Consider the following 24,972-nt stretch of genomic DNA (forward strand, 5'->3'; position numbering starts at 1 on the left):
CGTCGCATAGATACGAGCCCCGTCGGATGCACGATAAGTGGATCGGATGTGTGTCCGAACAACATAGATTATAGGAAGGCGCCGGATAGGTATATAAACAAATATTCGAACACGAAGCTGAGATGCAGAGAAATCCAAAATCATATTAATTGTCGATTCGTCAAACCATACAGAATGCCCTCGCGCACCGACTCTCCCCTCGACATTGCCATCATCGGCGCCGGTCTAGGCGGCCTGAGCGCAGCCGTGGCTTTACGTCGCCAAGGCCATCGAATCACCGTCTACGAGAGATACGATTTTGCTGGCGAAGTGGGCGCTTCCTTGAGCGCAGCTTCCAATGGATCCCGGTTCCTAGAGCAATGGGGTGTCGATGTCAAGGCCGCGAAACCGGTGGTCTTGAAGAAACTTATTATGCATGATTGGGAGACTGGGGCGATACAGAACGAATATGGTTTGGGGGACTACAAAGCCAAGTTTGGAACGGTCAGTCTGGGGATTCAGTCTTCACTCTACAATTTGTCATTGACGTGGCTGATTCTCAGGAATACAACAACTTCCACCGCATTGACATCCACCAACAACTACTCAAGTCTGCTTTTGACGAGCCAGGCGAAGGCACCCCCTGCACATTGAAGGTCAATCACAAGGCCGTGTCGCTAGACGCAGAGGCCGGTCGCATTGTATTCGAGAATGGAGAGACGGCGTCGGCAGACCTTATCGTCGCCGCGGATGGTATCCGCGTAACTATTCCTTCCCCATTTACTAAATATTCAATAAGCTTTACACTTATATTAACATGAACAAAATACAGTCCCAAAGCCGACTTGAAATGGGAATCACCCCCGAGTTCACCATGTCGACCTCATGCTGCTATCGCTGCATTATCAGCGCCGATAAACTCCGCAGCCTCGGGCTAGACGACTATATTGATAACGAGGCGATCGAATACTGGGGTGGATTCGGAATCAACAAAATTGTCATGTCACCTTGCAGTAACGGCGAAGTCGTAAGCTGTTACTGCTTCTATCCGGCAGAGTACAACAATTTGCGTGGCGATGGCTGGAATATTGCGGCCACTCCGGAGCAGTTGGTCGATACTTTCCCGGGACTGGATGAACGCATGAAGCTGTTGATGATGAATGCGGAGGATATTAAGATGTGGCGCTGTATGATCCCTTACCCTGTGTTTGATTCACTCTGCTGATACTCGATAGTGTACCGTCACCAACCATACCCCTACTGGGCCAAAGGCAAAGTATGCCTGCTTGGTGATGCCGCCCACCCCATGATGCCCGATCAGTCGCAGGGTTCGTGTATGGCCTTTGAGGACGCCGGCGCGTTGGGATTCATTTTCCACCGCACGTTCCGGGAAGAGTATAGTGTCGCAGAGGGTCTACAGCTGTACGAGCGGCTGCGGAAACCACGAGCCACGAAAGTCCAAGAGGCGAGTTTTCGCGCGCGTGAAGACCTCAGCGAGCGCATTGGGTGGAGCTCGTCGACGGATCGGCCTGGGAAGTTGACTATTGAGGAGGTGTGTGGGTATAATATGCGAACGCATTTGGAAGAGCTGAAGGCCCGATACACAGTAGATCTGGTGTTTAGGTGGCTCTGTGTATATAAGTAGTCTCTTATGAGGAGTTGATCCGCATGGTTATGCTGTTTACGCTGCTATGCGAAGTATAGAATTCTCTGGCAGAAGGTTTTCGTGGAAATATACTGACGCGGAATCACGTATCTCAATCATAAATATAGCGCAGGGCATAATATCATTAAAGCTCCTATTCGATATCTTTATTGTGTTACGAGACCAGAATTGCACTTTATTTATCTATTGGGGAACAATTACCAACAAACATAAATGACCATCAATGACGCAGGTACTTGTGAAGGCCTACAGTGGGATGTCAGAAGTTTGCGTTACCCCACATTCTACACTAACTGCTTTCACTTCCGCCTTCCTAACTAGGTTAGAATACAGCTATTCTGCCTACCAAAACAACACGTACAGAGCCCTGAATCTTTAAGCAAGCAAGCCATACAAAGATGCCACCACGCAAAGAACTGACCCCAGAGATCCGTGCTAGACTCTGTGAGTTAAAAGCAATTGGATGGACCTTTACTATGATTCATAAACGCTATCCTCATATTCCTTATTCTACTATACAGACTACAATCAAGCGCGAGAGTACTCGAAAGCAGCAACACTCTGCACCTCGCTCCGGACGACCCAAAAAGATTACTCCTGAGGAACAGCAGCAATTATTGGACTTAGTCAAGCAAGATCAGCATATAAAAATGTGTGAACTCTCTACTGCTGTACAGAGCGGTCCTTCAATTAGAACATTTCAGCGTCTATTCCATACTCTATACATGCAGGGAAATAATGTGAGCGGCCAGAAACCACTTCTCAACACGCAGAAAAGAGATTGAGATGGGCTCAACAATACAGTCGAGCGCGGAGCAGGAATTCGCAAAATTATACGACAAATCTATACCTTTCGATCACCAAAGCAACATACTTATTGAGTGTGATATTCATGCCGTACGATGTGGAAAGGGTGTTAAGCAGATGTTTTGGGCGGAACTGTGATTGTGGCGCGTAAGGATAAGAAAGATCTCACCCTGGAGCATTATGAGGTGATTTGTATGTATTGTGATATGATCCTGGATTACTTTGGTGAGGGGGAGGCTCCGACGAGGTTGTATAACCGACAGGCATTTGAGAATTGATTTGCGAGTTACAAGCGGCAGGAGTCCGCGAATGGACGCAGGGAGTGGGATGATATGCCGCCTTTGTATTAGGTTGGTTCATTAATGGGGGTAGCTTCGGTTGGAGTGAAAGATGTTATGAATGACTTGATATCCACGAAATTGGGCCAAATAGATATTGTAATGCTTAATGTGTATGCTGATGATGAACAGTTACATTCATGCTTCTTATTGAATGATTATGGCAAAAGTTTGGACTTTCGCTATTGTTTTTATGACTACTTGTTGCCCAGTCGTCGAGAACTACATCACGGCAACACACACTTGCCTGGAGAAATAATTCCTAACAGGCTCGACTGAAACAACAAGAACCAATTGCCGACAGACTGAAACTACACTAGTACTTGGCAATGCAAAATTCAACGACTACATACACGCTACGCTACGCCACAGAAACAGTACATACTATAAGCCTACTAGACAAACACCACCCCAGGAAACGAACTATACCTTATCCTCGCCCAATTCCCATCCCCGCCTTCATCAGCCCACACCGTCTCCAGCAACCGTCTCGCATGCGAAATATGTCCAAACCCCAACGTACTTTCCATCACCATCAACCGCTCCTTAACAACCATTCTTCTCTCCATACTATCCCTACAACTAGCGCCAGCAATGACCAATGGAAACAGCAGACTACCTTCGACGGGACTACCATAAGGAATCGCCAGCACGGCTGTCAAAATGTGAGAGAGAGCATTCTCCACGTCTGCATGGCGTGGATCATATCCGTCCACAATCTGATGTAGTCGTAATCGGATCGCCCATTCGAAGGCTGTTGTTGCTCTGTTCGCGTCGCTGTTTACCAGAGCAGTGCTCGTCGCATCGTAATCCACTCGCCAGGTATCGAGCTGTGCGCGTACGTGCGCAGCGGCTGTTCGGAATCCGATCTCGGAGAGGTCGTCGACGCGTCGGCTGCGGTGGGCGGCGAGGAGGTTGACCCGGCCGAGGTATTCTAGTAGGGGTGGGGGGATTCCGGAGATGGAGTTATCTCCGAGGGGTACTGGGAGGGAAGACGAGGATGTTGATGAGGTGAGATCAGTGAGTCGCTCGCCTGCGCGTAATAATGGCGGTTTGCAGCGGGATATGGTGGACATGGCGTCGAGATAGTGGAAGAGTTGGAGACAGAAGCTTCCTTCTGGGGTTGATGACAGGCGGTGCAGATCGGTGGCAGCTGCTGCAGTGCTAAGAAGGTTCCCTGCCGCTTTGAGATGCCATTTCCAGACGCGAGAGGTGCCTTCGAATAGCTCTGTGAGGCAGAGCAGGAGAATGGTGGCGCAGGCCTCGAGGAATGATTGGCTGTTTTGGTTCGGTCGACGGAGTAAGTTGCTCACTTGTGCTAAGGCTGTTATGGTTAGTAGACTTTTATGATTTTATAGAGATTTGTCGAGCATGTACCTTTTCCTTGACGCGCTAGGGCACGGTCCCAAATTTGGGGATAGATGCGCCGCCAGTGGCAGCCGCTAAGGCCCAGTATGACGCTAGTTAGCGTCTCCGATGCGGCGGCCATGGGTAGCAGAGTTGCTAGAAATGGGTTGGTCGTGGACTCAGTAGTTGTGGAACGTGATAGTGCTCGTGACACGATGTGTACATAGTGATTGAATAGACTACGATCGTCGTCATTGTGGAGATGGGGATTGAATGCGCCATCTGGAGACTGAATGGGTCCGAGGATCATCTCCACATCAATCCAGAGGGGCGAAAATGGAGATAGCAGATCACCGCTGACGGATGATAACAGATTCTCGGAAGGGGAGATCGGATCGATCTCTGAGACTGGATCCGAAACGGAAGATAAGTTGGGTTCGTGAGCAGATTCGGAAGAGGGAGACGTAGGCGACGGCTGCGGAGAGGCGAGGGCTGGTGACGAAGACTTCTCCCTTGGATTGTTCCAGTGGCATGGTAAGTTTAAACGACAACAGTCGCTACATCGAGGTCGGCTTTCATCACACTTCTTCTTGCTATTGTCTGTCAGCTACTGCAATGTAGTGATTGTCGAGGATCTCATGGGTATCCTTTACCGCGCCTTGCATGAGGTACATCCACCGCGCGATCGGGAAGCCCTAGGTCGGCGATAAGCTAGCGACGGGACTTCAGATGCAGGTCTTCCGGGCTTTTGAGGCTCGCAGATGTGGCCCAGACCTAGTTGGTCAGCATATATTAGCACCAAAGAAACTAGAAGGGCAAAGCATACGTGCGCAACGAGAGCAGGGCGATGCGCCATCACAGCGTTGTTTCTATCGGAAGTCAGCATGGTGATCAATTCTCGGAGAGGTCAAGACTTACAATCACTGCGCACCGAGCGCATACGCGACCAGGAGCAGCCATGATACCGAAGCATCTTGGAGGAGAGAACAGAAGCGACGGAGAGGAGTAGGTCGAAGGAGTTATCAGCGCAAAGCCGACGGAGAGGGGTTCGATAAGCGGAAAAGGCCGACGATTGGATGGCGCATGGATACGATATCAGTGCACTCGGGAGTCGTGGCCACTGATAAAGGTTGGGATCCGCATGCGGGGGGCAGTAGCGCAACTCTATATCCTCGGCTACATGGCCGGCAGTCAACCCGCTAGTCTAGTTGCTGTTTCTCCCAGAGAGGCCAGTTTGTTCTATCCGTCGCTAGAAAGCTACAATGCGGGGAAGGAGAAGCCACCCTAAACACCAGTATTCGATGATTTTTGAGATAATAGGCGAGGGTCAGAACAGACCGAGATTTTCATTAGAAGCGGATGTAGGAAGGTAGAAAACTTTCAAATAAAGGAGTGCTTTTGTTTCCCGCGTTATCACTCCCGACTAACAGCATGATTGGGTAGGGCAGGGCTGGCGGTCATCCAACTGCGTATGTACCTGGCCTTAAGTCGATACTTGGAGGTTGTGTTCTGCAAATCTTGATAGTGCATTCAAACTGGCCTGAAGGATCTACTTCCCCCGGAACTAACTGCTCATCCTATCCCCATACAATGGAGTGACATGGGAGGTGAAATGTCTCTTGAAAAAACCATATTCCCATTAATGCCTTGAACCAGCTTGGGATTCTCATCCAAAGTATAGCCCTTCATATACCCTTCCACCCTCCCATCCTCTCATCCCACATATCGCGCGGATTTTGCAACTGGTTAGCACTCAGATCATTATCAAAGATGGGGCAAATGCTCGTTTATTACAAAAAGGAAATCGGTCCGGACACCACTCAAAATATTCTATCTATATCAGCTGTTTTCCTTCTCCCATTACTTGTTTCCTGCCACTTCACTCATGGTGTTTGACTTATTGACCAGCGATAAGAAGTACACAAGCCAGTACGCTGTCAAGATATAGTACACTTTATACGTTCTCTCATCCATACCCACCGACGTCGCAAAAACACAACGAACACCAACAACAAACGCACCAAGAAGATGGAACATTCCTGTAAGCACCAAGCCAACACTATGCAAGTCGAAAGGCCCAAGGCACTGTATCCATCCCCACAGGACCACAACCAACCCGCTAGCAGCAATCAGGCCAGCCGTGATGCTCCTCAGCATCTTCATAGAAGAAGCACTTGAACAAAGCACAGGGAGTGTTTTGCGCTTGATCTTCCGATCGCCATCCATATCATGAAACTCCTGGATATGGATAGTTCCAAGAACCCATAGTGAAAGAATCACGTCCACCTTTGGCTGTGCTGATAGTTGTGGGTAGGTTTTGCAGACAACACTGTTCAAAAGACGAAATGAAAGAAACGTCCAAAGGGCTGGGAAAGTGTTACGGGATGCCCAGTGATCAAATCTGGGCCACACGTAGCACATGTAGATCAAGGCTTCAGACAAGAGGAACATCACCAAAGCTTCGCCGCCAAGAAGGGTGTAGCAGATAGCAGGAGAGATAGTCCAACTGATAAACCATCTCCATTTGGCTCCTATTACAGTGAGACGGCCGGCTGGATGGGCCTTTTAGGCTTGTTGATTCGGTCTTCATCAACCGAGGTAAGCTGGTTAACGATGTCCCAGCAGTATTGGTGGCTCACTGAGATACAAAAGATCTTGGCGAACACAGTGAATACTGAAAGTTTTGGCGGTGGTAGTAGCCGAATGCAAGCGGCTGATAAGTATAGAAGAACTCCTGCTCCGAGGTTGGATTTTAGAAGATGATATGTTATCACAGCCTCGTTTCCGAGTAGGTGTATTAGGGCTGATGTCTGGAATTTGATTCTACAAGATCACTGTTCAGCAAATGGACTTGACCACACGAATGAGACATGTTCTTACGCTTTCATTGGTACAGGTCATATAGTTGCGTTAGGACTAATTGTTAGCAAAAGTATATACTATGTAATGTACTTGCGAAATATGCTGCTCTGTTATGTTAGACTGTCATTATGCCGCGCAGGTTTATATAGCCCAACGAGTGACTTGGGTATCAGCCATGTCGTTATCTGAGCACGATTAGCCAATTTCAAGCTATTCGACAACCCCAATAATAATCACAATGGAAGCATTAGAAAGCTTGTCCGAAGTTTGTTCATCAAGAGCTTACGAAGAATGTCTCGGTAAGCGGGACGCCTAAAATAACCTCATTCGGTGCCACTGCTTATTTCTGCGAAATTTATTGCCGATCGTAGCTTAGCGCTAACTGCCTTACATATGATCAGCTTACTCTGTATCTATATCTGAGAGTCAATATGTACATGAATTTTGTCCTGCTTCTGTCAGTCTGCGCACTGTTCCCTTCGAAGGATTCCGGGTGATCCGATAATCAGCCTTTCGCCGAATAGTATGTCAGCTATGCTTCCCTCTTCGCCGAATTCGCCAGTGATTGATGAAGCTTTTTATAGTTGCCTGTCTGTTTGGTTTTGGCTTTCACGCTTGCTGTCAATATTTTTGCATACGATGACGTCGCATGGCGTTTTGCCGCCTTGTGTGCTGATAAGCATGGATACCTGCCTCTTCCTCTGTGGTAACCCCAACTAATATCGCTGCCCGGTGTCTATGCCATGTATCTAGAGTGATTTGAGCTGTTTATTGAACAAGTCTGCAGGACCTGGGTGGTTCAGCCAGTCCGCTATTTCCCCACAAGCATGGTGAATAAAGTGGCCCGCTGTCTATCTGACGTCCTTCAGGAACTACTACCCTCAATCAAGCAGTCTTACTGCATATAACTTCTACGTGCTCTGATAAAGCATGAGCCACTAGCAAAATTACCGCATAAATCTTGTATTTTGACTTTTATCATCTCTTGGTATACACTCCGGTGCTCACGGCGTGATATCCTTTCTTACCCACCTTAGCAGTTAGATCACTCCTCCACTGCTCGCCACGCGCCAACCTCTCCAACGTTTTTCCAAAGGTATATTCCGGATGCCACCCTAGCTCTCTCACAGACTTGCTGGAATCATACACCCGATCGATCCTCGCAAGATGCTTCCACCCTTTCTGCTTGAAAATAGCGTCGACTTCCGGGAAGGCTTTCGCAACCACCTCAGCAGGATTTCGATTTAACGCATCGAGCGTGCTTTCATCATTATTGAAAGGCGGTGGAGCGCTTATGATATACTTTCCCCATCGGATATCCTTGGCCTTTTTCATTGAGCAGATTGATGCACTGACAATATCTTCAATGTCGCATCTGCGGTAGGCTAGTTCCAGAACCTTCAAGTTCTCATCACTCATGGCCGTACGACGGTCTTCATCATCGTCTTCCTCTGGAAAAAAGCGACTTGTTCGCAAAACTAGAACGGGCATTCCGCTTTCCTTTTGTACCAGCGCGCACATATCCTCGGCTGCGACTTTTGTTACGCCATAGATATTCTTTGGCTGGGGTACGACAGACTCATCGATCCAAGCGGCGGGGAAGCCGGGCTTCGGATTTAGAGCCGTACCAAAGGCGCTGGTTGTACTAAAGAAAACGAAACTCTCAATCCTGTCCTTGAACTTGGAAGATTCTTCAAGAAGGGTCAGAGTGCCCACAACGTTGGTTGAAATGAATTCCTCCTTGGTATGGCTGCATATGTGCGGCTTATGCAATGTCGCCGTATGGAGCACATGCTTGATGGGGTTTTCGCGGAATATGGATGCAATGAAAGTGCGATCGCAGACTGACCCCACGACTGTCGTGGTTGAAGAGGAGAGGATATCGATCCCCAGAGGTTTGTAGCCCATCGAAGGCAGGCAAAGCATTAGAGCCGTGCCCAGATGACCAGCTGAGCCAGTGACGAGAACGTCGTACTCTGAGGACATCTCGCAAGTGCCGGTACCTAACAAATATTCTGGAATGATACAGTTTCCGTGGGCGGGTGGCTTACGCCAGATGGGGGCTCAAAATACTTCGTAGGGATGCTTAGTATTTCCAGAGAAGGATCTGTTTTGAGGCCCGAATCGCCCGAGATTAGTTCTATCAAACCTTGTTTATATGCGGGTGTCTTTTAAGACAATAAAACATGTGAGTCATTCGAAAGCTCTGTGTCGGCATGTCCCGATCGTTGATAGGCTGTCGTTAGACTTTCGCACGGGCTATTTAGTAAGACCCCTTGGCATCGGGAATCCACGTGAAAGAGCTTCGCATTTTGGACGTCGTTTCTGTTCTCTAGGGAGCTACCAACATATACTGTAAACATCTTTCAATTCCTACAGCTACGTCTCCCTTGCTCTAAACGAAGATCTGATGACAGGACTTTCAGACCGGGACCGATGTGTAGCAGTAGAATACTATGGTCATATCAATACATCACAGTTCAAAACTCTCAGTATCGAGTGGCCTATAAGAAATCAATGAAAGAGACAAAGATTTGGCGACGGCAGGATATATGATACTCCCTTCAACGCCATCCGACTTAGCCACTAATGTGTTATTGATATTATTGTTTTCACGTGCCTAGCATCTCTTCCTAGAAAAACAGTTGGATAGGGGCTCTATGATAAATCATAATCAGTATTAGACAGACTGCGGTGTTCTATATTCTTGTTATGGCAGTATAAATGGCGGCAGCGAACCTATAGCTTTTGGCCTATATAAGATTCTGTGTTGATCAATATTATTTCAGAGACTTGACTTTTTTAGGTGCTATGTATATCTTGTGACACTTCAGATTATATTAGCTAACCGAAAGAGATAAAGTTCAGTTTCTACCAGTATGTAAGACAAGTTTAAACCTTATTAGTAAAATCAAAGATTTGCTAGGCAATTTTGGCGGTTTTCTTGTATTTCTTCCTTTTTTATATGCAGCATGAATAATGATAATCAGAGGAAATTGATACATTTTATCAATTCAAGAGCTATCTTACTAAATCTTTAGCATTGCAGTTTGCTAATAGGGTAAAATATTTGACAATTGTTTTGGTATTCCGAGTACGCATTGTAGAATCATGTAAATGGATACCGCAAGAAATATTGATTTAAATAGATAGAGTACCCTCATGCCGAGCCCCACTGGCGAGCGGATCTCTACAGATAATTACGAAATGGAACAACTGCATTTTGCTAGCTCTCGCCATTCAGTAGCGCCTGGTGCAACATGTTCGGGCCAAACTCAATGAGAATCCCGGTCTAATTGACAAAAAACGTGGCAGACTGCAACCGCTTTTGGACTACGCTCTTCGCCTAAGGAGAAAGACATCGTTGGCTGTCCCCTATTACTCTTTGAAGACATAAGCCTGAGTACTGCCGGTGCGAGATTCATTAGATCGTTCTTTCCGCAGGGGCAGTCCAAGGCTATTTCGTGGAAGATGCGGGAGATAAGGTACTGATTTGCGTCGATCATAGTGCGACTGGATTGGTTTTCGGGATGAGTATGGACAAACGCATCCACATCCATATTCTCGATCTCACGGGTCCAGAGAGCTTGACATTCGTTTGCTTTGCAAGGTAGAGACGCGCTTGTCCTGATTATTCGACGAGGGTCCACGGCGGAAACAGTTTGATTGGTATTGCTCAGAGCAAAAATTTCCGTATCCTTCCAAAGAAGGTGCCCACAAGTAATCTAGATATAGGAATCAACGGGAAATTCACATGGTAAGTAGAAGAAATATGAGAGAATCAGTAGGACATAAAAGCAAAAATACATACAACAGAAGGGATTCGCTGGTGGTCACCCACCCAACTACTAACCTCCCGGCGTGTGGCTTGAGTACGGCTGAGCGGACGGGAAGCCCTATTTTCCACACCCTGTGGTCGTATGTACTTATTATTAATGGCTAACAGATTATGTTCTACTCTTCTTTCAAGCTGCTAATGCTTACTGGCATCCTCGGGTAATCGTCTGCCTACAGTGTCCCCGCTTCAACCCCGACTGAAATAATCCTATCTCGGCTAGACCGTTGCGCACCCTTAATGGCACACTTTCGGAATTGAGCGGTTACATCATTACAGATTTCCGAAGTTTAATACGCAATTAAAGTTGCACTGAGGTATTTCCATGAATACTGAATTATTGAGGCATAACTTAGCGAGCTGACGATGAACCACGGTCCGATCCGTGCCTTAACACCGTTATGTCCGACATCCCCAGGATAATCACATCGGATCGCGCACAAGCTGACATGCCCCCTGGACCCACTTGACAGCTTGGCTAAATGACAATTTTCCCCCAAGTTCGATAGTAACTAATTCATAGGTGATGCCCCAAAGTCTCTTGAAAGTTTAACCCTGTCAGCAAGAGGATGGACTGGTTTCTTCGGACATTGATGCATAAGCCTGGTGTCAGCACCATATTCCAGAAAGCACTTGAAGCTTTAATGCCATTGTGCAAGGCGGCAGCACATCGCTATGCAAACAGCTAGGGGTTGAGTATGAATGTCATCAGGGTGCTTCGACTGTGGCAGGCTATGATGATCCCACAATTGATGCCCCATCCGGGACTTGGTCGGACTTAGTGAGAGTCTTTGATCCACTGGTTGATGTCATCCATGATGAATTTGCCATATCGCCGAGCAGGAGAACCTACAAATACTGCGCGGTATTCATCCCCGCCTATCTATCATCAGCTTAACAACATACACGATCAACTCCACTTATCAATTCCCAATCCAACACCATAATCATGTCTTCCAAATACGCTGCAGCCCACCAATACCCTCAAGGACCCGGTGACGCCCGACCAACCGCCCTCCAAATCATCAAAGACCAAAACCTCGAAGATAAGCTCTCCGACAAATCCATCCTAATCACCGGCTGCTCCTCCGGACTAGGTGTCGAGACCGCGCGCGCACTCCACACCACCGGTGCAACCCTTTACCTAACCGTGCGCGATATCAAAAAGGCGGAGACAAACCTCGGCGACCTAGCCCAAAGCCCTCGAGTCCGCTTTCTTCACTTGGAACTAAACTCCCTCGACTCCGTACGCGCCTGTGCAGAAGACTTCAAGTCTAAGAGCAAGAAACTCAACATCCTCATCGAGAATGCCGGCGTCATGGCGTGCCCGGAAGGCCGAACAGCAGACGGCTTCGAGACTCAAATCGGCAGCAATCACCTGGCGCACTTCCTTCTCTTTAACCTTCTGAAACCTACCCTTCTGGCTTCCTCAACGCCCGAATTCAACTCCCGCGTTGTGATTCTCTCCTCCGTCGCTCACAGAATGTCAAGCGTCCACCTCGACAATATCAACCTCGAGGGCGAATACGAGCCATGGAAATCATACGGCCAGAGCAAGACAGCGGGGATTTGGGCCGCTAATGAGATTGAGAGACGATATGGTGCTCAGGGTCTTCACGCTTTTAGTGTGCATCCGGGTGGCATCGATACGGATCTCCAGCGCCATACTTCGCAAGAGCAGCAGACAGCTTGGAGTCAAGATGAAACACTGATGAAGATTTTCAAGAGTCCGCAACAGGGTGCTGCCACGACTGTGCTGGCGGCTGTCTCCAAGGAACTTGAGGGCCAGGGAGGGAAGTACTTGGAGGACTGTCAGATTTCTGAGCCATATGACCCGAGTAATGGCCTCTGGGGTCCTGGGTATGCTTCTTGGGCGTATGATGTGGACGGAGAGAGGAAGTTCTGGAAGTTGAGCTTGGAGTTGGTCGGCCTGAAGGATGAGTAAGTTTATCAGTAGTTTACACTCCTTCCTGTGGAACGAGAGGCATGATATAATATTTCTGTATATAGCTAGTCAGTCTTTGGGATAAGAATGGAAGCATGACTTTATTATTCGCCATTACTAGACCAGTCAACGTACCGTTATCATAATGCAAAACTGTACGCTAGTTCATCGAAAAGGTTAGAGCACGAGAGATAATATAGGATATGAACATGTCAATCGTGATCGCATAATACAGCAAGCTACGCATGGTTAAAAGCAGCCGTTCTTGAGGCTAACGTCTCTATTCCCACATGGCTATGTGCTAGTGCATAACCTGAACAAGCACAAAGTGGCTCTCATCATTGAGTACAGCGCGGATAGGCCGGAATTTGTGCAGGTGGAGCAGACGCTGGGATTCTATGAATCATGGAGTATGCATCAAACATCACGATTTTGGGTCTTTACTTCTTCAGTGTGCGATTTTTAGATTGTTTTTGGATATGTTCTGCGTGGCACAAAGTTGATTGAATCTGAATTGATTATACAAAGCCATAGCAGTAGTTCATCACTCATACGTACATAACGTCGCATCATAACACATAACAAAATGGGATGGTATACGAATAACGTCTCTCAGCCAAGTAATACAATGATGCAACTCTTATAAACAACAAGAGACATCATTTCCTGAGCGTGATCATGAAATCCAATGGAGCCAATCATAGAAGTGTACTACCGGCTTCCAAGTGCTTCGGAGCTCCACGCATATCTCCTAACAGGCGGGGCAATCAAGAATTACACTTCAGTTGTGTGAGGGCTGAACGTCTCGTTTCCACCGCTCACCTGCGGAATATGAGAAGCCCCTGCTTTGGATGAAGTCGAGCCGCGGCGATCGTACGGATCGATGTCGGGAAACACGTATTTGGAGCTCTTCCAGGGCGGTACTTTCATAACGTACATTGTGTCGATCTCCTCCAGTGTACGGCCACGGCCTTCAATGACAGCCACGTAAACCAGGCCCGCCGCAAGGAAGAGGCAGCCGGCAAAGACGTAGCCGAGCCGGAAGTCAATGGCACTCGTGATGAAGGGGGTAAAAAAGGCGAGAAGGAAGTTCCAGAGCCAGTTGGATGCTGTGGCGAGCGACATGGCGCGGGCACGGAATTCGGAGGGATACAGCTCTGCGATAATGGTCCACACCATGGGACCCCATGTAGATGCGAAACCTTTGTAGAGGTTAGCAACTGGGACTAACTGGACTAGAGTGGGGAAATGCCCTTGATGACATACCAAGAATAAACAGGCAGGCGAAGACAACCATGACCACACCTGCTGTGTGGGTCCGTTCGGGGTTTTCGTGGTCGAGGGAGAAGTGGCCCACTGAGGCGAAAACCATAAAGCAGACAAACATCCACAATGCTCCTGTTATCAGGGATCGTCGACGACCATAATTCTCGATCAAATACAGACCTAGGAATGTCGTTCCAAAATTCACGCCGCCTAAAATCATTTGTGTAACGTAGGAATTTGAAATACCGGCGCCTCGGAAGATCGTAGTTCCGTAGTAGAAGAAATAATTCGCACCAGTTAACTGTTGCAGTGCTTGAAGGGCGACTCCAACTGCGACGCGATATGTCATGCGGGGTGCATGGAATAGATGGGACCAGGTTATCTGTCCGCGTTCCTTTTCCTCCACGAATTTCTGCCGAATTTCGTCGATCTCGAGCTTCAGCATCCGGTGATTTTCAGGAATCCCATACATTTTTGAGAGGGTACGGGCTGCTTTAGCCTCCTTTCCATGACGGTAGTCATATCGGGCACTTTCTGGGAATAGTGCAATTCCGAAGCCCAGGATGATGGCCCAAATGTAAGTGATGCCCATGGGAATACGCCAGGATCCAGTGTCATTCCGGGCTTCTGTTCCGAAGTTGATACAATTGGCGACGAAAATTCCAAGTGTGATGAAAAGCTGATAGGTGCTGTTGACGTTAGCTTCCATATTATCATAATACAACAAGTTCGTAGGCATACCTAACAAGTGATCCACGAATGTGCCTGGGGCCAGTTTCTGCTTGATACATGGGAACAAGCAATGATAGAGCACCAACGCCGAGACCAGCTACCCAACGACCCATGGCGACCTGGTACCACTTGCCGAGTGGAGAAGAGATTTGTATGGTGATACCAACACATACCATGGCACTCCAACCGCTGATGGACCATTTCCGGCCAATGCGATCTGCGATCGGAGCCGCAATAAGAGCGCCGATTAAGGTACCGATTGATAGCTGCGCTTATCAGCAAGATTGAACTTGGGTCAAGCTGTCCATGCGTGTCTTACCAGCGCGACGATCAGACCCGAACGTGCATTGGAGAAATAGTATGTTCCGTCGGCATGCTGTTGTCCGTACCTTTGGAGAAAGTTCGGCATCTCCAAGAAGCCTGAAATTTGGCCAGTGTCGTAGCCAAAAAGAAAACCACCCATTGACACGAAAATACCCATTAAGAAAGAGCGCCACGTGAGGAGAGGGATAGGTGTATCCACTGTCCCCTCTTCAAATTTCTGGCCATTGGGGCCGGTGGCTTGTGCCTCTTGCTGCAACACATCCCCATTGAACTCGTCTTGCGGCCTCTTACGAGGCATCTTGACCTTTGGCAATCTCATATTTGTCAGCTAAAGTAGGTGTCGAAATTTCAGACCGTAATGGCACAGACTCCCTGCAGTACTCAGCTGTGAGAGTCAGGCATGAAGCTCCAAATATATAGACCAAGGGAGGATCGTCAGCAATTCCGCATGATGGGTCCGTGATGTCATCAATTAGACTGGACTCGCTTGCTTCTTTGTCTGGTTGTCTGACAGGCGAAAAGGAACTCGTCTCCAATACTTTGTTCGGACAAGGGTACCCCAGCATGAGTGTTCAACTGCTCACGTGGTGGTCCTGAACTCTGGCCCATGGGACCCCGCATCAGCCACTGATGTTCTGACATGGGCCGAGATTGTAACTCTGGGGTTCAGGGAATTCGGTCATACCGAATATGTCATGCTGCATGCATTTTGATGGGGAAGACTGATCTCTGGTTGGGATCCGGGGAAAGTCAATTCTTATGTCATCACTCAGAGGGGAAACTACCCCGGCACATATGACAGGTTGACTTGCAACAATCCAATGGCAGCTGTGTGAATGCCACCTGGGTTCCATGGCTCAAAATCGGTCCGCCAAAGCTCGGGATCTGGGGTCTTGGCCTACGTCTGAAGCCTTCCCCGCGCGTTTCGGTTCATTTTGATGCTCGTCATATGTCCTTTGACCGACGAGCCATCGGTAACATGCTTTTATGCACCCGTACCTCTTGCGGCATTTTGAATGGCATGATCGGTATTTGGGTTGAACAGCGTTGCACTGTTCACTGCAAGGGCGACCTCACAGCCGGAGTCCCCGCCGGGTTTGATTATGATTTGCGCCTCATCTTAGGAGGGGGGTGTAGGGGTTTGTATGTCATCTTCGGCTGTGTACTTATGGTGGATGATTGTCATCAGTGGGATACTGACACGGGGTCAGCAACTCGGGTGCTTGTGCTCAGGGCGGTTGATTGCTCCGCGATGCCATAATATCTGCACGCCGTGGCGCCTACTATCATCTTAGCTGAAGGTTGGTCGGAATCCGACCGACAGAAGTAAATCAGAAGTCAAGGTACTGTAGTATTAGCTCTGACAATTCTTATTCCTATAAACAGATTTAATATCATGACATCTGGACTGCCATTATTCCCCAAGAAGGTTGCCAGGAGCTGGTGACTGAAATGAGCTGGTGAATTTAAAACGCGGCGAGACATCACCTGATTGGTAGGAAGTAGCAATACTCGGGCTCCTACACGGGCACTTTCCGTTTGCAGTCACCGTAAAGGGAGGCTCGTATATTGCTTATAACACGGATTAACAGCCACAAATTGTATTGTAGCATGAATTAAGTGTACTGGCACTGCGGAAAATCGCTAATATAAGTACACACTCCTAAAGCAAATAGGATCTGCTGCTAGAGGCAACAGAATCGGACGGTAAAGTGGCATGGGCAGGTGAGAGAGTGAAAACACTACACCGGGAGATGTAAACAACGGATTAATAGAATATAAACAGGGCATGATCATAGTATCTCGTAGTGAAGAGATTGACCAATGAGGGGATAAATGAAGTGCGAAATCCATGCGGAGGTAACATCCGGTCTATAGGGGCTATGGAATGCCGCCGCAATATATAAAGGGTGAATCAAGCGGGTTCTCGGTAGTAAGTGTCTAATGAACATCAACTGATCACAGGTACAACTCAGTAAGTAGGGAACTCCAAGAGGTCAAGATGACAAAATTATGCTGATAACTAGTATTTTTGTGCACGTACTTTTAAGTCAAGCCAGAGACCATTGGAAGGAACATAAGAGGTTATTTTGAAATACAGATCATATTCTGAGGGGGAGAATTTCTGACAATTGGTTTATGTAGTCAAAACATTTACCGCTCTTCAACAAGGAACGGGGCTGTGGTTTAGTGGTATAATATTCCCTTAGCATGGGAGAGGTCCGGGGTTCGATTCCCCGCAGCTCCAACCTTTTTTTCCCTCCCCTCTATATTGACTCACACCCTTGTTGCGCGCCCTTCCGTCCGGTCGGATATGTCCACCTCTTTATTTTTATCTATTTATATTTATCACACAGAATTGTGCGGCCATTGACACCTTCGCCCCTAAGATGGTATTCTTTCTTACGGCATAGAACGACGGGCTTAGTCGAAGTTGTGTCCTCTCAATTCCAACGACAAGCTTCCGACCGGGGTACCAGAACCCTGAGCGCCGTTTTACCATGGGAATATACCAATTACCCGAGTCCATGGAAGTATCAAGCACACTCTTTGGTACGCTAACAAAGTAAGGATAAGCTTTCCTGGATGCTACTAACCACGTCTCACCTGCTTGTAGTAAAGATAGACGATAGCTGGTGCTGCCAACAGCGGATTCTTTCATGCTGAGTTCCCGCTCCTATGGATCCTGCCGTGGACAGCTCGCTCATACCCTCTGTTACTCTGGGATTATCTCCGCTTGGATAGTAAGTAGGTAGCTAGAGTGACACTCGCACTAATTAGCTGGATATCTTATCCCACATAACTCCCGTGAAAATCAAACAGGGTTTGCCGGGGTAACCTACAACCAGTTATATGGTCGATCGTATGAAAACTAGTCGGTATATTGCAATACTGCCTGCAATCATCGAGAGAACATCTTACAATTGGAAAAAAGCTATGCATACAATGCGCGTTAGGTTTGTTGATTGTGTCAACTAGTGAGACTAATATCTATGTATGTTCTCCCAGAAAGGTTCCGCCCAGGAAACATTGAGTGGTGTGATTTTATGCAGTCACCTCATCGAACACATAGAATCGGAGAAGATATCCTCAAACCGTCGGTTGACTTATTCCTCAACACCATGAAATAAGCGCAGCATGCCTTTGGCAGCGTGCGCTCCAAGAGCATCTAGACTCCCCATTCCCATCATTTCGAGCACACTGATATCGAACCCGAAAACCGACTTCCACCACTGTCTCAACTCAATAGCAACGAGGGAATCCAACCCGAGATCCGACAGAGAGGATGATGTCTGCAACTCTTCCTCTGGCTTCAACAAGAAATCGCACACCTTCCTTCCGATCTCTCGAGCAAGGAACTGAGCTGACTCGGACTGACCCAGTAAATCAGCGTCCCCTTTCGCCTTAGTGATGAAGGACTGCAGATCGTCGCTGGAGAACCCAGCTGCTGTAGAGTTGGAATCTTCATTGTTATGAAAGGCTGCCATGCGAACATCGCCCTTCCAGAGAGAACGTTCGCCTGGATTATTCAAGCACATGTTGGACCGGACACCAAGATAGAAGTACCCCGATGTCGAATTCACGGCTTCAAGAAGCTCCTGCTCGGAGATAGCGCTCTCTGAGCCACCAGTATGGGCAAACCGTTGCATGACCCCCTCATTCTCTGCTACATATCCCACTTCTTCAACGGCACCTATCTGAATGGCGCAGGCCGGAAGCCCCAGGTTGAAGCGGTATTGAGCAAAGGCGTCCATGAAGGTCTTGGCACCTGCATAGTTAGTCTGGCCAGGCTGTCCAAAAATACCAGACAGGGAGCTGAACATAACGAAGAAGTCAAGGTCTGCGTTAATAGACCTGGAGGCCTGGTGAAGGTTCCACGTTCCCTTAACCTTGGGATCAACAGCAGTATCCCACTCGCTCTTCATAATGCGCGGGAAACTCTGATCACGGAGAACCATAGACATCTGAAAGATGGCCTTAAGGTGTCCATGAGCCTGTTTCATGGCTTTGGTGACACCATCCAAGTTCGAAACGGTTCCTTGGACAAAGTCTCCGCGACACCCCATGCTGGAAAGCTCTTGAGAAAAACCCCAAGTGCGCGTCGGTCGTTCCTGCGCTACGAGAAAGGTAAATGAGGTGACGAGCCCCTCGTTCGACCATCCATGTAGAAATAGAGCGACCCAAGCCTTCCACGCCACCAACAAGTAAATAAGTACCAGAGCTATAAAACTGAGTGACCTTTTGGTGCACCACGTTCTCGCTCAGAGCGACCTCGCCAGCTGCATTGCGCATTGACACGACAATTTTGCCCAGATGGACACCCTGCTGCATGTATCGAAATGCGTCCAGAATGTGACTTGAATCAAAGGTCCTGATGGGTCTAATGGGGCGTATGTGACCGCTTTTAAGTAGTTTGACGGGTTCTTGAAGCAGCCTGCACGAGAGTTAATCCATTCTTATACTTAACAGTGTTCAATAGCTGGTGCGGCGATACGTTTATCTGGCCATCAGGCAAATGCGACTTTTGTCCCATTAGCACCTGCAGAATGCCTGAATAGACTGCTTTACTTATCTGGAAAAGGCCAAAATAAAAGGAAATTGATATAACGATTGAGAAACAACACGAGAAACATTGCAAGACTAGACACGCTTATGAACCTAATTGATTTATCTTCAAAAGCAAGCCAGGCATTCTAAGAAGTTTTTTTTCCACCGAACCCAACTGAGCCTTCTATGATGTAGAACAGAAAGGCATAATATAAGGTCAAATTATTTTGAATAGTGCAAAAAAAGCCAATGAGTTGGACATCAAACGCGCGATGCATACAATAGAATCTATGAGGTTTGTCAATGCACCCTATAGTAACCGATGCATGATTCCTCCACAGTTCGTACGTATTGGCAAAACCCATCACTTGCTGGATTAGTTTAGTTTCTGTTGAAACGCCCTAATTATTATTCGTCAGCTGTGAGATTTTATTGAATGTTAATAGGACTTACCTGTCCGCAAGTCATACCCAGCTCGAACCCATGCATCTTCACCTCCATAAAGACGAACAAGAACGTCAACGAGCTGCTTTGTCACTCTTGGAACTTCGTCAGCCCTTGGAAGGTATTCTGGGTTCTGAGCGTAGAATTTGAGGAGAAAGTTAATATCAAAATAGTCAGTCTTCCTCTTGTCCTCCGTAGATCGACCAGTAATTGAGCCACATTTTGCATTGAGAAGCAAAGCTGGCTTCAAAATCTTAATCCCTTCGACTAGAATCACCTCCGTGTTGTGATCGAAGGGCTCCTTGAACAAGAGCGGTGGTGTGAGAATCTCAATTTGCATCTGGTCTTCGTGCCTTGTAAGTTGTGTGGTTCGTTCTTGCTTCAACCTCGAAGTCGGGAGAGGCGCGCAACAACTGTCTTGCGTTTGAGGTTTTGCCTTGAGGAACCACAAAATCTATATCCAGGGTTGTGCGGGTAGAACCAAGAATCACACATTCGCTGCCGCCAACAAGAGCGTAAGTTTCATATTGAGTGAGTGCATTTGCAACTGCAAGTGCAGCAGCGCGTATTTCTGCCGGAGAATGAAGATCTGAAGAGATCATGGTATTCACTTGAAGAAGTGAGACCCGTCAGTAGCTGATCTATGATATTAACTAAATCACAGGTTATATAATCTCAGTAAGAACAATAAAGCAATTATTTAGGCTCCTTCCAATATAGCGATGCCACCTAGACCATATAGAAAGCTGTTGAGCGACGGAATGCGATCACCACACACTGTGGGATCTTGATGGCAGCTTAGTCAAACTAAAAGTAAAAATGAAGAAAGACACATGTAGTATATTTGAGGTCGCTGCTGTGATATTTCTGGGACAATTGTGCTAGTCATAACCTTGCACTGCTGCCTGAAATACACAAGGCTGCAGGTAAGGTGATTGTGACAGTGCCTTCTGCTCCAGCTCCTAGCTACTCATCTCACATGATGAGATTAATTGGTCCGCCCAGCACTGGAGAAGCTACTATTGATATGTATTCAATTTAGTATTTGATCTATTGCTGGATCTTCAATACTCTCAATTGAGAACTTGTACTGAAAATGCTACGATACCATCTCCTAGAGTAGGAGTACCAGTTGTTTGAACCATAAACTAGACAGCGCCCAACCTTGAGAAACCGAAGAGAACCCATTGACAAAGCACTAAACATTCAAGGTCCCTTGAGGCCAATGGATGCCCGAAGCTGGAGTTGGTGAATGAGAGGGAATCAAGGGATGACATTGGAGCGCCCGCGAAGACCGACGGCGGCAGAGACGGATTACAGTGTTATCCCTTAAGCAGCACGATGGTAAAGCTCTATTTATAGCTTCCGCATACCAGGCTACCGTTACTACGATTAAGCGCTGAAGGGGAACAATAAGAGAGCGGGGTACAACCAAGGGGACTGATGCGGGATTGAACGACGCAAGCAGGGCAAGTCGTGGTCCTTTGGGAGTGCAAGTGTTGAGGAACGAGAAGCGATGATGCCAGGCTAGGCTACTGTAAGTAAGAATTAAACAAATGAGCGGGGTGATGCTCTATACTAGATGATTTATGCTTGGTTGGGTGGCGATCCAGTCAAGGCCGGATCAACTTACGGCCGAAGCCTTCTATTGTGCTGGCGCCTATTCCACAAAGTTCATGATTGGATAGCTGTTCCAAGTGCTCGACAAAGCAGCAGCTATTAGTGCCTCAAGTCTTAGTTTGAATCAGCAGCAATTTTAGTCTTTTGTCTTCACAATCTTCATGAAAGATATGGAGTTCAGGCTCAATTATCATGTTGGCACGGGAGAAGGCGGGCGCGATGCAAGATACAATGTTTGCCAAGTGCTTATTGACAATCGTGTCCCGCACGCCATATGGTTTGAAGATGCTCTTGTCCACTTCGATGTTCCTACTGCTGTTTTTGACCTTTATATCCTCGTTGAGGGTATCGATGCGGCTGCCAATATTCTTGCTAAGGCTGGGTGGTATTTCGATGTGCAAGCACCACATCTCATTGGGAATGCGGAGGTGGATTTGTTGGACTTTCCTCAACAGCGATTAATATCCCCGGACGGCGAGACGAGAACGGTTCTCCTTCCCGCGACAGACTGGAAGTTTCCTCTAACGTCCAACACCCGAGTGGAATTTGTGCCTTTAAAAGTCATGCCGTCGCTCAAAGTGCCATTTCCGCCATTGGCAGGTTTCTTGGATGCGCTAATCGATAGCTGGCTCGACTGTCCCAGCAATGATGCGATGCTATTAATTGTTCTGGCTTGCCAGATCTCCTATCTCTACACGCATGCTCCGGCTTTAAAACAGAAGTCTTTCGCCGAAGAAATGAAATACGAGCATCGCCAGTTTCACTTCGACGTCTTAGCAGGAATGGAGACTGGGACGTTGCAATTTCGACAGCACCAGCGTGGTATTCGGGATGCTTTATTACGCGGCCAGTATACATTGCGGGATTGCTCCGCTTCCCGTGACAATAAAGATTTGTTCGACCCCTTTGGAGGGATCACATTTGAATCAGCTGGGAAGGAGGAGAATGATTAGGATTCTCATAAGTCACACATATATTGACTCCTAAGGGGGTCTGTTGTTATTAAGCATGTATCAATGACCATATTTCAACGTTTAAATCATATTGATATCCCTGGTTTCCCTGAGGTTCGAGATATATCAGACAAAAATCGTGCGTCCATATTGAACAGAAGAGGCTATAGCGTCATACCATTACGGACTAGTTGCTTCCATACGAATGGTAGTTGCACATAGACGAATGAATGAGTAGCCTTCTATCTGAGAGGGATAATGCGACCGACATCACCTGCATTGATTGGGACGCCATCATCGCGATCTCACCCCGACCTGGCTGTAGGGACGCAACATCTCAAGCATAACTGCCTAGCTGGGGTATCGATACCCTGGGACTGTCGTGAGAGAGGATATAACGGGAAGCTCCACCATGTTGTGCGGACATGATGCATTTGGTGATATGTCAAGCAAAATGGTATGTCAGCTTAGATGGTACATACGCCTCAAACTTGATCTGATTACCCCAAGACGTGCCCGGCTACTGTGGAATAAGGAGTCCAGACCCTTCTTCTCCGAGCACAGAGTTATGCTAGCGCCTCACTCCCGAGGAGCCTTATGAATTGGGCGCTGCCTGATTATGGGCAAAACAGCTGAAGCTGATGAAAAAGCTGATGAAGCTTCTGACATAATAACTCTAATCGACGAAAATAAGGATGCGACCTATCATGGTCTGTGTCACAGTTTGTCAGTCTTTCCTCGTTGTCGGACATTAACCGGTGGACGCATTATGAAATTTCTGCGTCTGGACATCCTGCGGTATAACGCTCTGCTCCTGGAGGTCAGCCTAACGTTACATAAGCGCTTCTCAGAATATCGTCGAGGACAAGCTTGTCAGTAGCGTCGACTTAGTTGACAATAAAACCCGTTTTCACAACAAGCCGATGACACTACCACTACCTGCTCATTTCACCATTTCGGTGTCAGCAATGCTACCCGAAAGTTGCACAGTCCACCATGCAGCACCGTTATCATCTTTGTGCTGCCATGAGCGTACACCCCGGAACAAGTCGGAGGCAGCCTGGCAAAAAATACACAGATGCCTAAGGCTATGTCACATTTGCAGGAAGCAATCGAATATAAATTCGTGCTTCTCCCCAACCATATCTCTATCATCACCAGCAACAACATCCAGCCAAGGAGCAAATAACACATTCCAATATATCCCAAAAGCATTCATAATCTTGTCAATAAAATGAAGGCCCAAATCCTGGCTGTTTTGAGCGTTCTATTCGCTCTTGCTCCCGCCGTACCCACTACGTCCAACGTAAGAAGATCCAGCTCCAGCAAACACTGACTCCAAGCCTACTAACCCATCAAAGAGCACTCAGAATGTCACCGACATCATCAACAACATCCCCCAGTCGCCCAATGGAGTCCTGTTCCTCGGCAATGACGGCGTCCTGAGATCCGTCGACGCAGCCAATCGGGTTGTCTCCTACCAGCAGTTGAGTCCGCAGCAAATCAGCCAGTACATCCAAAACCTGCCACAGCGGGATGTGGCTCGTCTTCAAAGCGGGTTTCAAGGCGTTGACGGCCGCGAAGTCACGGACCTTGACCAGCTGCTCTACCCTGATTCTGACCAACTACCATCAAGGGCGCCCAGCAGCGTGTCCCAGTCACTTCCCACGGGTACTGGAATGCAAAGCCAGGAAATGTGCAGAACGGTCGACTGTACCTCGCAGAACACCTGTCGCCAGAATGGATGCAATAGCTGTCTTCAGGCATACCAGATGTCCAATGGCTACTGCCACTAGTTGAGGTTTCAGACCGTGGTACGGAGTGTTTCACTTGCTCACGCGTCGTGAAAGATCCTGTTTCGCTCGTTTGTTTGGTTTTTACTGCGGGCTTGTAGTGCCTCTTGTCAATGTTCGTCTGGGGTTGGCCAATACCCGGGTGATGGCAGTCAGCCTGCGCAAAAATTGTGTTTTGATTCTTTTGTGTCTAGTCTGTCCTTAATTTAGCTTATCGAAACAGGAATATATGCAACTAAAACAGAGCCTGTCCAGAGTGAACGACGGAATTTCTGTAGAAATTATAAGTGCTGGATGCATGATGCAACCGCAGATATGATCAACGCTTGAGACTTGTGTCAAAATCGAAGAACTTTGTGGAACGTAACTCGAAAGAGAAAGAAACGGATAATCATGGGTACAGTAAGAAAGACCTACACTGTCTCGTCATCTATTTCCAAAAAAGAGGCATGTCTTGCATTGTCGTGTCTGACGATTAGACCACGGACGCATATGTATACACAGTACGGTGTG

At 47.6% G+C, this 24,972-nt stretch overlaps 9 protein-coding genes and 1 non-coding gene across 10 annotated transcripts; 5 read left to right on the plus strand and 5 right to left on the minus strand.

The window, feature by feature from the left end:
• Positions 1-174: 174 nt before the first annotated feature.
• Positions 175-1,692, plus strand: BO85DRAFT_500486 (salicylate hydroxylase; the record flags this gene model as incomplete). The annotated part of the gene is made up of 4 exons (XM_025664127.1): positions 175-483; positions 543-740; positions 779-1,166; positions 1,215-1,692. The coding sequence occupies 4 exons, from the start codon at positions 175-177 to the stop codon at positions 1,622-1,624; spliced, it is 1,305 nt and encodes a 434-aa protein (XP_025512415.1). The 3' UTR covers positions 1,625-1,692.
• A 1,493-nt stretch (positions 1,693-3,185) lies between these two features.
• BO85DRAFT_500496 (uncharacterized protein) lies at positions 3,186-7,176 on the minus strand (the record flags this gene model as incomplete). The annotated part of the gene is made up of 7 exons (XM_025664128.1): positions 3,186-3,772; positions 3,824-4,114; positions 4,168-4,649; positions 4,791-5,006; positions 6,098-6,699; positions 6,732-6,914; positions 7,162-7,176. The coding sequence occupies 7 exons, from the start codon at positions 7,174-7,176 to the stop codon at positions 3,186-3,188; spliced, it is 2,376 nt and encodes a 791-aa protein (XP_025512416.1).
• Positions 7,177-7,977: 801 nt separating this feature from the next.
• BO85DRAFT_480417 (NAD-dependent epimerase/dehydratase family protein) lies at positions 7,978-9,121 on the minus strand (the record flags this gene model as incomplete). The annotated part of the gene is made up of 1 exon (XM_025663006.1): positions 7,978-9,121. Exon 1 carries the CDS (start codon positions 8,983-8,985, stop codon positions 7,978-7,980), a length of 1,008 nt encoding a protein of 335 aa, XP_025512417.1. The 5' UTR covers positions 8,986-9,121.
• Positions 9,122-11,783: 2,662 nt separating this feature from the next.
• Positions 11,784-12,819, plus strand: BO85DRAFT_471215 (short-chain dehydrogenase; the record flags this gene model as incomplete). The annotated part of the gene is made up of 1 exon (XM_025662456.1): positions 11,784-12,819. The coding sequence occupies one exon, from the start codon at positions 11,784-11,786 to the stop codon at positions 12,777-12,779; it is 996 nt and encodes a 331-aa protein (XP_025512418.1). The 3' UTR covers positions 12,780-12,819.
• A 580-nt stretch (positions 12,820-13,399) lies between these two features.
• Positions 13,400-15,689, minus strand: BO85DRAFT_104493 (sugar porter family MFS transporter). The gene is made up of 4 exons (XM_025653803.1): positions 15,097-15,689; positions 14,787-15,043; positions 14,046-14,734; positions 13,400-13,981 (listed from the first exon to the last, which is right to left on the minus strand). Exons 1-4 carry the CDS (start codon positions 15,418-15,420, stop codon positions 13,554-13,556), a joined length of 1,698 nt encoding a protein of 565 aa, XP_025512419.1. The 5' UTR covers positions 15,421-15,689; the 3' UTR covers positions 13,400-13,553.
• A 1,588-nt stretch (positions 15,690-17,277) lies between these two features.
• Positions 17,278-17,349, plus strand: BO85DRAFT_t227. Its single transcript has one exon. It is a non-coding gene; the product is annotated as a tRNA-Ala (tRNA).
• An 859-nt stretch (positions 17,350-18,208) lies between these two features.
• Positions 18,209-19,134, minus strand: BO85DRAFT_500524 (beta-ketoacyl reductase; the record flags this gene model as incomplete). Its single annotated transcript, XM_025664129.1, has 1 exon — positions 18,209-19,134. The coding sequence occupies exon 1, from the start codon at positions 19,103-19,105 to the stop codon at positions 18,209-18,211; it is 897 nt and encodes a 298-aa protein (XP_025512420.1). The 5' UTR covers positions 19,106-19,134.
• An 810-nt stretch (positions 19,135-19,944) lies between these two features.
• BO85DRAFT_471217 (uncharacterized protein) lies at positions 19,945-20,433 on the minus strand (the record flags this gene model as incomplete). The annotated part of the gene is made up of 2 exons (XM_025662457.1): positions 19,945-20,050; positions 20,103-20,433. The coding sequence occupies 2 exons, from the start codon at positions 20,431-20,433 to the stop codon at positions 20,031-20,033; spliced, it is 351 nt and encodes a 116-aa protein (XP_025512421.1). The 3' UTR covers positions 19,945-20,030.
• A 1,357-nt stretch (positions 20,434-21,790) lies between these two features.
• On the plus strand, positions 21,791-22,787 carry BO85DRAFT_403927 (uncharacterized protein). The gene has a single exon (XM_025657254.1). The coding sequence runs from the start codon at positions 21,875-21,877 to the stop codon at positions 22,664-22,666; it is 792 nt and encodes a 263-aa protein (XP_025512422.1). The 5' UTR covers positions 21,791-21,874; the 3' UTR covers positions 22,667-22,787.
• Positions 22,788-23,867: 1,080 nt separating this feature from the next.
• On the plus strand, positions 23,868-24,705 carry BO85DRAFT_522861 (uncharacterized protein). The gene is made up of 2 exons (XM_025665302.1): positions 23,868-23,972; positions 24,028-24,705. The coding sequence occupies exons 1-2, from the start codon at positions 23,901-23,903 to the stop codon at positions 24,460-24,462; spliced, it is 507 nt and encodes a 168-aa protein (XP_025512423.1). The 5' UTR covers positions 23,868-23,900; the 3' UTR covers positions 24,463-24,705.
• The last annotated feature ends 267 nt before the right edge of the window (positions 24,706-24,972 follow it).

Source organism: Aspergillus piperis (genome assembly GCF_003184755.1).
Source record: "Aspergillus piperis CBS 112811 unplaced genomic scaffold BO85scaffold_19, whole genome shotgun sequence".
Taxonomy (NCBI): Eukaryota; Fungi; Ascomycota; class Eurotiomycetes; order Eurotiales; family Aspergillaceae; genus Aspergillus; species Aspergillus piperis.

What these genes read in the sequence shown, in the direction of transcription:
- BO85DRAFT_104493 (XM_025653803.1), bottom strand. Translation starts at nt 15,420, where the DNA reads ATGAGATTGCCAAAGGTCAAGATGCCTCGTAAGAGGCCGCAAGACGAG. An exon ending in CGGGTCTGATCGTCGCGCTG is followed by an intron (nt 15,044 to 15,096) that starts GTAAGACACGCA and finishes TGATAAGCGCAG; the next exon opens with CTATCAATCGGTACCTTAAT. An exon ending in CGCCTGCCTGTTTATTCTTG is followed by an intron (nt 13,982 to 14,045) that starts GTATGTCATCAA and finishes ACCTCTACAAAG; the next exon opens with GTTTCGCATCTACATGGGGT.
- BO85DRAFT_403927 (XM_025657254.1), top strand. Translation starts at nt 21,875, where the DNA reads ATGAAAGATATGGAGTTCAGGCTCAATTATCATGTTGGCACGGGAGAA.
- BO85DRAFT_522861 (XM_025665302.1), top strand. Translation starts at nt 23,901, where the DNA reads ATGAAGGCCCAAATCCTGGCTGTTTTGAGCGTTCTATTCGCTCTTGCT. An exon ending in CCGTACCCACTACGTCCAAC is followed by an intron (nt 23,973 to 24,027) that starts GTAAGAAGATCC and finishes AACCCATCAAAG; the next exon opens with AGCACTCAGAATGTCACCGA.